The following is an 11,803-nucleotide window of genomic DNA, read 5'->3' as shown; positions in this document are numbered from 1 at the left end:
TTCATTTTTAAGGTAGTTGTTCCCCAAGGAAATGAGTAAATAGAATGCTTTTCATGGCACATACATGATTAAAAATCACAAAGTTTGAAAATAGAGATGTTAAGTATATTTTCTGTAATTTTAATATCTATATATCTTTTTAAAGGTGATACATTTTACGGAGATTTAGCCATCTTTGTATAAAATACCATGTAAATACATTCAAAACAAAATCAGTTTTCACAAGATGTCCAAACTGCACACACACCAATAGCCCTTTCTCCTCTGAACAGCCGTGATGCAACCACTCACATAAATAAGGGACACTTGCATAACGTGGTAGAGGATTAAGCCTATCAGCATAATTTCAAAACAAACACTGACAGATAAAGCACTTATTGCATGTGTCTTTCTAAACGGTATATAAATAAGTGAGATTGTCATTTAGAGTTTTAAATACCATCAGATTATGTTGTTTCAGAACTGACAGCATACATGCCAGTTTTAAAGTATTTCTATGTCCAGAGTAATTTAAGGCAACAAAATAAGTGGCTTTAAGTTTTGACTGTGATATGTTGTGTTGAACATTCATCATATTCATAATTTTTTTGGTCTTAAGATACTAGGAAAACACACACCCAAATAGTAACCCAAAAAGTTGTGCTACCTTATGAAATTGTTTATAAAACTGCACTCAGTCTGTGAAACTAACCAGCAAACACAACTCCAGCTCTTACTCTTAACCATTGGCAATTCACCACCCCTTTCACTTAATTTGGAAATCCAGTGGGTAACCTGGGTGCTTTTGCTCTGCAAAACCAGATCCTATTTTTTTAATATATAATAGCAAAAAAATGCATGCTTAATATGCATCCATCTGGACTTAATAACCTCATATAAATGCACTGTTCAGAGTTGAGCATATGATGGGGTGTTTAGGAAAGCAGCAAATAGTATTAGTGTCACTTACAGATAGTTGGGACATTTCCATTTTAAATGCTGTTCACTAATATCTGTTACATAAGAAACCACACAGACAGACAAGTGAACTGCCTGTTCCATGAAACTGTGTCCCTATGAGGCAACTTCTACCAGAACTTAGCAAACGGGCTGATTGTTGTCCTGAGACATAAGAAAACCACAAATGTTAATATATTTCTTATTCTTCTCTGGTGTCAATAATGCCACTTTTTATGCATGGAAAACTCATCATTTCCCAGCTTTCCTGTGGTTTTCCCCCAGGCTTTCTACAGTGGTAGTGTCATACAATCTATGAAGTACTTCTTCCATTGATTCCTAAGTGATAGGTTTTCAGCACTTAAACTGCAGATTACACAACAGTCAGACATCCCTCTTAGGCTGCCATCTAATGGTACACAAGTGTGGAAAAACAGTTCATCTGGGGATGTGAAAATACTTGAAGTAATTTTTAGCTTAAAAATGTAAACTATAGTCAAGAAAAAAAATTAGTAAATGAGTTTTTACTTACTGGTTTGCTTCAGAGTGCAGTAGATAAACCCAAGTGGAGCTGTGAAGTATTTCCAACTGTACTCATTATAATGAGGTTCACTGCAGTCCCAGGAACACATTTAAAAGGCAGGTCAGTCCACTGAGACTGGGCTGATTAGAGTGACCAGTCTCTTCTTTTCTCCCCTCTTGTTTGTGTGGTTTTTTTTTTTTGTTTATTTAAAGCACTACTACAAAAGTGTCCAATAAATACTCTTATGTAAATGCCCTGTAAGGTTGCCAGTCAGCATGTGCCTTAGCAATATAAAGTGGCTTTGGCCTCTTGAAATCTCTCCAAATACTTTACCCCTTTCACTTGAAATAATTTTCCTGGTTAAACAGCTGGAAGGCTGGCAGTGCTCTAAGCATGTCAGCATATAACTTCCCAGCTAACCATAAAGTTACACAAAATATGCACCCATTCCTCTGTATGTTGTCAATTAAGGGACACTGTTACAGCATAAATTTTGCATTAAATTTATCCTAGTGTAAAATTCGAAATTTGTTTCTCTTTAGTCAAAAAAAAAGGTCTCCTCTAGAGGGCACCATTAGATCAGTTTTCATTGATCAGGAAACCTACACTCTGATATTCCTTTATAAGATATACTAAATTTACAGGCTAATGAGGTCCAGTTACATTGACCAAAGATGATTATTTACCATTGCAATAAAGCAGGAAATTTCTGGCATCTGAATATTTTTAACAAAGATACACATTACAAATGGGTGAGCTCTTGCAGTCTAGCTTGAGTCTGTGATATTTAGCTGATGGCATAAGCCATGTGCTAGGTATAAAACCACATCTATTAATCTAAACTGGCCAGATAGTAAACTCTACAGCCTGAAATCTTTGCTGGTGTCATCTGGTTCAGCACTATTAGAGCCAACACTTGTGCTCAGTTACAATGGCTGAAATGGGACACTGAGCTTGCACATGGGGGCAAGAGAAAAAAGCAGCCAAAGCAGAACACAGGCTTTCTGGAAAGCCTTGGTCATGACAAAAACACTTCCTGGCTTGTGGTTAATGTAACAATCTTACAGCCATGGGTAATGACCTTGTCACTTTCCATGGAATACTTTTTATCATTGTACAGGATGTCAGACTGTTGAAACCTCATACACATTTTGCTGCTTTGATTGAGGATTTCAAATGATGAATTTATGTAATTACAGAAGACAAAAGCTCACCTAAATATTTCCTTTTTTTGGTTTTCTAAAAAGAAAACACATCAGAAAGTCTTTTATCACTAGAAAAAATGTTCTTATTTTTAAATACACAGGAGAAAAAGTCCACATGGAAATAAATTCATCACTGTTATATATACAACAAGCATTAGAAGCAGTGTATACAGGAAAGCTCCCCCCACAAGCACAAAACAATGTCTTGATTATTTTAAAACAAACCAAACCAAACTAAAATCCCAGTGCATTAAGGCTTGGAAACATTCTCATTTTGGAGTCAGACCAGGTCTACTCTGCCACCTATTTCATAATCCAGAGAAAGAATCCTTGGATTCACTGGCCCAGCCCACAATTCAGCTGCAGAACTAATTCATCTTACCTGCCCCCATCAGCACAGGCCAAATCATCAGGTCCACTCTCTGGCAAGAGTTTCTCTGGAGTTGCCAGCAGGCTTTCAACACTGAACTGGATTGATTTACAGACACAGGGTTATTTGGCCATGCTCCCTCTATCCCCAAATTCCATTCACCCCAGAAGCTTTATGGAGCACTCCCCACACTTACAGTCAGCTGCATCACCACCCTGGAGCACCAGGGGCCAGGACCCAAGTAGCCATGGAATGGATTTGCCATGTCTTGCCTGCAGAGCTTTGTGGGTGGAAAACTTTAAAGTGTTTTGGTGAGTTCTTGTGCCCTTAAGACTAATTTTGGGACCTTTGCTTCCAAAATTGGTAAGGCTACTGTATGTTAAAGGATGTTGGTAGTAATTGAAAGATGATTGTTAGCTGCAGTTTTAAATATAACAATCTTTAAAGAAAGCTGCTTGTCCTCTGCTCCTGGGCAGCAGGCAGATGTGGGTATCTTAACATATAATGGAAATGACCCTGCTTTCACAATCAGTTAAATTACACTAAGGAATTTTACTTAGCAAGCTAGAAAACACAAGATAGAGCATAAATTTGGCTGGGCTTCAGATTTCCCCAAGATTGTAACTTCGTTGTTTTAACCAAAACATCTATTAATGAATCCCCAAAGCTAACATAATGAATACTTTGGTGATCAAGACAGATCAATTGCTCAGCCTCTGACTGACCTACATTTCATAAGCATCAGCAGCCTCCAGTCAATCATCTTGATTGCTGCTGACATCTAGTGAGAACATTTCACTGCATTTCTGAATTCCTGTAAAACAATCTTACCTTCTCTCAAACCAGAAAAAAAAAAAAAGATTGGTTTCCTAGGGGAAACAACATACTGTGCTTTGTGAGAGGCTCAGATAAGTACTGAGCTTTGAGGGAGACTGCCACTACTACCTAAAAGTATCTTGGTGAGCTATTTGCAAATTCAAAGTATTCAAAAAGACCCACACGTAAACATTTTCATATGGAAGGAGAAGACAATCAACTGGATCTGGCATGGATTTGCTGAGCAAAGCACATCTTTCTTGAACTCTTCCCAATAGCATCACAACTGCTCTGAAACAATTTAGCATTTAACAACCTACTTTTCTAAGTATATGCGTGTGGAAAGCACATGGAAGCCTAAACAGATTTCCTCTTAGAATCCATGCACTCAATTAAAAAAAACCATAAAAATCAACAATTCTCCTAACACAGTCTGTCCATCTGCAGAATATGAGCTATGAGGAACACTGAGCTCAAGAACACAAGGGCCAAACACACTGCTCTTGGTTAAGGGCCAGGAAGGATGTCAAATGCAGATCCCAACAGCAGCTCCTCTGCCTGAGGATCTGCACCATGCTTTGTGCCCAGGAACTCTGCTTTCCACAGGTCTCAGCAGCTTTGGAGATGGAAGGGGTTGGCAGAACAGAGCAGTCCCACTAGCAGGTCCTTGAAGACCTGCTGGTTGGTTCCTTGTAGTTGAAGCACCAAAGGAGCTGCATGCAGCATGATGTGGACCTGCCAGTTTTTCTGATGGCAGAAGTCCAGAGAAGCACAGAGGCTGCTGATTTGTATGTGCTGGATTTACCATGATTGGGGTGCAGAACAAACCAATGCAGAGAGGGCGTTTGCCTGGGAATTTTGAAAGATGATCACTGAAGGATTTGACAGGGAGTGCTGATGGGTGTGGGTATGCCAGCCACAGTGCTGTGCAAGGAGGGTAACTCCAGCCTTCCTTGGCTGGCATGAAAATGCTGTGAGTGGTCAGGCTGTGTCTCGGGAACAGGGAAGCAGAACCCTGTAAGAGGTTGTCAGTTCCAGATGAGCTCTCTTCCTCCAATGCAAACAAATGTCTTGGGTTCTGTGGCAGCAGCAGCTCTGTGTTGGGAGGGGGACGTCTGCCCTGCAGGGCGAGGAGAGCAGGAGGTAAAGCACTGTTCTGGTATTCTGTATCAATGTTTTGCAGGCCTGGCAGTGGTCACAGTTGATGCCTACAAGCACTGGATATTCCACAAGTTGAAGACGGAATACTGACTTGTTTACCTGAAGATAATAGGACTTCGGGGTATTTCCTCAGAGAAAATATAAATTTTAATATAATTTCATAAGCTTTGGAGGTTAGCTTGTCTTGTAGCTTCAGTGATATCAAACTTCTTCAAGTAGGAGCTAGATAGAAAGCTGTTTAGTTTTTGCCAGCGTATGTAAAACAAGACTTTTCTATCTGCATTGTAGATTGTTTGTGGACACTTCCAGATTCTTGTGCTTTCTGCAGTCATTCTGGGGACTGAACTCTCATTGATATTGATAAGAGGTTCCATGAGCAGGACACGTGCAGGAATTTAAACGTAGAAGCCCACAGTGTGGTTTGGAGTAGTGATTGCTTTTAGTTTGGACGTGACTCGGGAGATGGGAAGAGCAACTGTACATTAAGGGAACAATTACAGATCATCTTCCCAGTGACATCAATGAGAGATTTGCCTTCAACCTTCCATAGAAGATGATTTTTAGCTTTAATTTGAGACAGTAAAGGGGTTTTCAAAAGCACTAAAAGCCAGTGGGAGCTTGGTTAAGCTGCTCCTTATGCCTTTAAAAACCTCTGCACCAAAAGTGATAGCTAACAACATGAAATGGAAGTAAATAAAATTCATTTTCATTGCTGTTTTGAGTTACATAATTCTTGTTTCTTGATTTGTTAGTTGATATGAATTTACATGGATTTAACCTATGTGGTGACCAAGAAGATGGTCAGTAACTGATAAAGATGCAAAGTACAGCCACAAAGCAAGCAATGTTTAGGTGTAGACCCTAAGCAGTTAAAGACAGGTAACAAAAGTTCACTGCCTACAGCCATAAGTCTTTTGTGTCCACATCTCCCAAGCTAAATGGCCATTTCAGCACTTACCAGCAGGTAACAAATGCTCCAGGACTAAAAGGATAAGCTCAAGGACACCTAGGACCCAATCACAGATAAGAACTCAGTTATCAAACATCACCCTGCCTGCATGGAGCACTGAGCATGTTCTCAGTGTTCTTAGAGCATAAGAGCAAGAACTACCTTAGCACTAGGTCAGCTTGGGCAGGGCAGATCACCCCTGGATGGTCACATCCCTCTCTCAAGTCCTCTCTGGCAGTAGCTGCTGCAAGAGATGCAGTGGAACAAGGATCTAACAAAGTTCAGATCTAGTCAATGCACCAAAAATTACTTCCTTTTCTATTCTCTAAGATCAAGGACACAAAGAGCCCTTGTGTCATCTGGTTTGATGTTGTGGTCAGGCTCTTAATTTCACCTAAGACTCCTGCATAGAGCCTAGCAACTTGTGTTGGGCTGAAGTATTTCCTAAGTGTTTCCTCCAGAAATTATCTGTTCAATCAAAAAGGCATTAAAGTGGTGGGTATTACATCACTGGTCTGGTTAGGATTAAGTAGTCTCACCAAATCCATCGCTTACTTTATTTGATTTTGTGTAGCTTTAGTTTCTACCCCTTGGATGGATATTTGTACATTTTTTTCTGCTCATTATAAGAATCTGTTAATATAAAGTGTCTCCTCCCTCTAAAGGAATCTGATTGCCTCTTGATTTTCATTGTAAGCTGAACAGACTCAGCTGTTAGCCATTTTATTCCTCCCTGAAATAATTTTATGGCTTTTAGTGCCCATATTTTTTTTCAACATCTTTAAAAATGTGGACAGTGGGATAGTTTGCAAATTATTAACTTATCTCACTTAATGCAGACATCCAAATCTTAATCCTCCTTTTATTCATTACCTTGCTCTGCATGGGATATGCCTGAGATGATTTGAAAGAGACCCAAAAAGGGGAGAGGAGGACAAGGGGAGTGTGCAGAGTTAAGAGTTTACAATTAAAACCACGTAAACCAAGACAAATCAAACACAAATGAGCCCTCCAAACCAAGACAATTAAATACTCCAAACTCCCAAGTTTTGGGAATCCCAACTGCAACATTATGTTCTCTATTGTTTAAGAGCAAACTTCAGCAGAGCCGTCCCTGTCCTGCAATTCTCCACACTCAAAGTACTGACTCATTTTTTGTGTTTTGAAATCCTGCAGTGGAGCTTTCTTAGGGAGTTTGGGTTCCACAGTAATAAAGCCCTTGCACAGCTTCAGCCACACACCCCAGAACAGGACACAGAGGTGTTTTCCTCTTGAGGGGAAAAAGCTTTTCTTGATAGTAGCAGAAATACCCACAGGTAGTCAAGATTGTTCAGTTCAGGTAGCAGTGAGGGGAGCTTGGCTTTGTTTCCTCTTCAAGTTGCAAGTCCTTCTCATGTTTGACCAGCTGGGACATACAGCAGCTTCTTTGATTCCTAGGGCTGCATCCTTTTTTTCTTCTTTGTTTTCAACCAGGTGTTTTCACCCTTTTAATGTGCAATGCAAATACAGAGTTGAGAGGCAAAGGAGGAGGGGGATTTCTCCCCCCTTCATGCAGTAAGGCACACAAGGCAACCCGCTGGTCTCAGTACTGTTAGTTCACACAGCAACACCAGCAGTGAACACTGCTTATCCCCAGGCACTGGCACTGGTACCTTCATCAAATCCTGATGTTACCATGAGCATCTTAGGGGTTTGGGAGCTTTACACTATTTGCCAAGTCCATAAATGACAGAATCCAGTATAAAAAAAGGTCAATATATTACTGTTGAAAGTTTTTTTTTTTTCTCCTTTTTTTATACAAAAATTAAAAAGATCAAAATATATCACATTATTTACATATTGTGCTTCATGCTCAGAGATCACTGAAAGAGAACACACAGACATACGTTTTAATTAGAAGCGTTCCACTCATTATCTTTACTACTCTTGTTAATAATGTAAGAATTGGCATTCAGGTTTCTTTTAGTATTAACAGTACATCCAAACAACTTAACCACAGAATTAAAAAACTTTTATATGCTAAGGGCATGCTTACAGCTTAACAAGGATTTGCAACCAGTTAGTAACATGCTTGCTATTAACTCAGACTGTGTCCACATACCACATGTTTGGAACTGGGTCAGTAATTCCTCTCAGCTTCAGTGTCATATTTTTGTTGCGAGAATGAGGTTACAGCATCCTCCCACAATCATGATCAAGTCCTCATCTTACAGAGGGGATACCTGTCCCCCTCATTCTCCTGGGCTGCCTTCAGCACTTACAACCCCTGGCTGTTGACCACCTGCAGCCAGATGGACTGATTTGAGTCTTGAAATATTGTAGGGGTTGTCAATTATCATGTTAATAGCAGAAAACTCTTTGGAAATCCCATGTTTTGTAAAGAAGTTGCCCACTGTAGAAGTCTCAGCTGTGGGGCTGAGTAGGTCACACAAGCACATTTTGCAGAGTGATGCAGACTTTGCACAAGTGATTCCTTAACTGCCTGGGCTATTAAAAAAAGGGCAAAAGCAGAGCAAGCCTGGAAAAAAAAAAAAGGCATTGCTACCCAGCAGTGTTAAGGAAAATGATTTTTCATGCTTAACAAGTTTTTGGAGTGATGTTCCCAGCCCCAGTCTACAGCTGTGGGGAACAAGACACAAAGCTAGATGGAATCCTGCTCTCCCAGATGCCTGCCAGACACATAACCTGTTGCTTAAAGGAAGTGCAGCAATGCAAACAATCACCAGGCAGCCAGCAAAACTACTCAGGACCTGCTGAAGTTTACACGATTACTATTATTACTGTACCTTATGCCAACATCCTGCTACTGGCAGTCCGTCTGGGCCCTGCAAAATTGAATTCAGAGATTCAATTTCTGTTGACAGTGACTTAAAAGTCTGACCCAAAAACCTGAAGCTCAGCCCTTGCAAGGCTGAAAGGTTTAACAGCACTGTTAATTACCATGCAAACCCCATTTGCTGTATATGCAGAAAAACAAACACGCAGGCAACGTAATCTGTGTGCTTAACAACAAAATTGAGTACTCTCCACGTTAAAAATTCATTTTCTTTTTCCTTTCAACAGAAAATTGAACAACTATAAAAATTTGAACCACAGTTAGTTAACTTTATAATCTGCTTTCTAAGGTAGTCATGTTTACAATCAGATATATATACAGAAAGCATGATGTGGAAATGTATTTTTTGTTAATATGTGCTTTTCATTTGGTGGCAGTGATGTGATTTTTTTTTTTCTGGGTGATATCCTGATTGTATTAAATTCGATCTTGCAGTACTTAGTTTCTTTTAAGAATCTTGTTGCTGAACTGATTGAAATAGGAGGAGCTGTGGACTGTGCAAAGGGAGTGTGAAAACATTTGTCTTTTTCTCATGGAGATAAAGAAACATTCAGAAACCAGAAAGCCAGAAGAGCTTACTTACCAGGAGGAAAACCCTGAGAAGGAAGGAGCCCCTTTAGAAGAGGAATGGACTATGTATGACCAACCCTTTCAAGATACTGTAGAAGAAATAGCTGACTTCAGCTGCCTTTTCTGGTGCTGGATTTTTTTTTTTAAGGCTCTGGGATCTCTGGTTGCATGAATTATTCTGCATGTAGAGCTACAGAGAGTGCACAGGCACTGACCCTGCCCCCCAGAGCCACCTCCACATCACGCAGGGGTGGGAAGCCAGGAGGGGGTGTGTGCAGCTAATGCAGATACAGGTCAAAATGCATTTTTACATTTTTTTTACTGTAAATGTCAGTCATCACATTTTTTGTATTCTGTATTGATTTTATATGTAAAATAGCCTATGCCCAATAAAACAGATACAGTGATGTAAGGTGACCCTCTCCAGCTACTCACAGTGTAACAGGTCAAGTTGTTTTCACCTGCTTTCCTACAACATTAGGTAGAAAACAAAAGCATTTTTCTGCTGACATCAGTCAGGATTTTGCTCCATAACTATTTATAAAAAATGTTTAACCTGTACATTTGCCCGAGGTGTCTGGGGATGAAGGGTGGAGGGAACAAGGCACAGAGCCATTGCTTGACCTCTCTGCTGTTAAAGCACATCCTAGCACTGACAGTCACAGGGTTGGTTTCTGCCCTGGGCCTTTTTTCTTATTATGCATTCAAAATGCTTATTTTAGCCATCTTAAAACTCCATGCTTTTCTACCACGTTTCTCTCAAGTGAGACCAAAATGGCTTGTCAAGTTAAAATGAGCTTCACAACCTGTGTGTCAGGCTCATAATCATGATCCTAGGCTGAAAGCCATTGCCAAGTAAGTTCCCAGCAAGCCTGCACTGCATGGTTGGGTGCAGAACAAAGACAACACTCTCAGCCAACACCCTTCCTAAGCAGGAAGATGTGCAAGTGCTTTACTAACTAGTCGTGTAGTAGAAATACTGGCCACTGGGGAATTCACCTACTGCAGTTAACAGTGCCTTCAATAGATAGCTCTTGCATTTTTTATATAGTTAAGATAAGTGGTTGGTAAATACAACATCTCTGGGGAACAATTATGGAGTTGAAGGGGGCCTGCTGCTAGTAATTGGTTTCTTTAACACATATGAAAGTAATTTAACTTCTTGAAAGAGAGACAGCTTACTGCCCTTTTGTTTCTCTGAAGACAACTGCAAATCATCTACCATGCAGCATTTTCTATAGTTAAGAATATGAAAATAAAAACAATAACCTCTTTTTAATCAGTGATGCAGTGCCATGCTGGGGAGCTGAGCACAAACCTTCCTGCATTATCCCTGGACTTGAACCTGAGCTCTGCAAATGCCTTTCCAATCCTCAGGGAGCTGGTGACCCCCTACAGCCACCACTCTCCAGAACTGGCTGCTCATCTGGGAAAAGCTGCTCAAAACCCAGACTCACAGGGCTGCAGCAGCACAGGCAGGAGGGGAACCAGAAACCACCATAGGTGCTGAGAGAAACCCAAACTAATTTTTAGCATCTCTTCCCATAGAGGGCCAGGCAGCTCCTGCAGGATCTCCCACTGCTGTCACACCTTTTCTAAAGTCACTAACTTGGAGGAGGAGGGCACAGCACCCCAGCATCCCTCTGAGTGCCAAAGCAAAACAACTTGTCCCAGCTCTACTGCTTTGCGTCCTTCCTCTCCTTACAGATTCAGCTCCTCAGGACAGGGCTTTGCCACAGCAGAAACACACACAAACCATGCAAGAAAGCAAGAGCAGATATGGTACCAAAGAACAGGGCAGGATCACCCCATCCCGGCCTGGTAAACCTGGGTCCCCTTTGCTGCCTGCAATGCTACCATCTCCCTGTTTGGAAAAATAACTGCTTGTTGAGAATGATGAAGGACACAGGTGTTACTCAGCCAGACACCTGAGTTTCAGCAGAGGAGGAGGAAGATGGGTCCAGAACTTCACAACTCCCTTTCTAATGACATAGCAAGTCAGCAGAGTTGTTTTATGGCAGGGAACTCACAGACATGTACAGCCTGTCATCTGGGAAAGATCTATACACAAACCAGAGCTTCACATTTGTAACAGTGCAGTGAAAAAGATGAGGGTTAAATCATCTGGCATGTTGAGGGAGGAAAAATAATCCATCAGAAACCAAGTAATTGACTTTCACATTCAATTTCCAAGCAAAATAAAGCATGTTGACTGAAGGAGCTTTTTGCTCTTACAGCAGAGCTCTATGACAGTTCTGGTGGCCAGAGGTGTGCTAGCAAGTTGAGAAGTCACACATTTAGAAAAGAAACGTGTTTTTTGGTGCAGATACCTGGCACTACACTCTTAGTTATCTGTAGCTGAACAAGGGCTTAACAGCTACATTTTAGTAATATAATTCAATAGTTGATAAAAAACTCTCGTCCTGCAACATGAAAA

General features: G+C 40.7%; 2 protein-coding genes across 3 annotated transcripts in view; one reads left to right on the top strand and one right to left on the bottom strand.

Moving 5' to 3' along the window:
• The window catches only part of HNRNPAB (heterogeneous nuclear ribonucleoprotein A/B), a 28,609-nt gene extending 19,611 nt beyond the window's left edge, over nt 1–8,998 (top strand). For both annotated transcript variants that reach the window (XM_030459143.1, XM_030459141.1), the window contains one exon: nt 5,034–8,998. The gene's annotated coding sequence lies outside the window, so the exon portion shown is untranslated. The remainder of the gene's footprint in view (nt 1–5,033) is intronic.
• The window catches only part of COL23A1 (collagen type XXIII alpha 1 chain), a 46,858-nt gene continuing 42,507 nt past the window's right edge, over nt 7,453–11,803 (bottom strand). The window contains exons 26-27 of the mRNA XM_008505611.2: nt 8,747–8,785; nt 7,453–7,822 (exon numbers count right to left, since the gene is read on the bottom strand). Of these exons, the coding sequence (XP_008503833.1) occupies nt 7,820–7,822; nt 8,747–8,785 (42 nt within the window). The 3' untranslated portion in view covers nt 7,453–7,819. The remainder of the gene's footprint in view (nt 7,823–8,746; nt 8,786–11,803) is intronic.

The sequence above is a fragment of the Calypte anna genome, chromosome 13, assembly GCF_003957555.1.
Source record: "Calypte anna isolate BGI_N300 chromosome 13, bCalAnn1_v1.p, whole genome shotgun sequence".
In the NCBI taxonomy this organism is placed as follows: Eukaryota; Metazoa; Chordata; class Aves; order Apodiformes; family Trochilidae; genus Calypte; species Calypte anna.
Note: the sequence above shows the minus strand (reverse complement) of the source record. Positions and strands in the feature narration are given on the sequence as shown.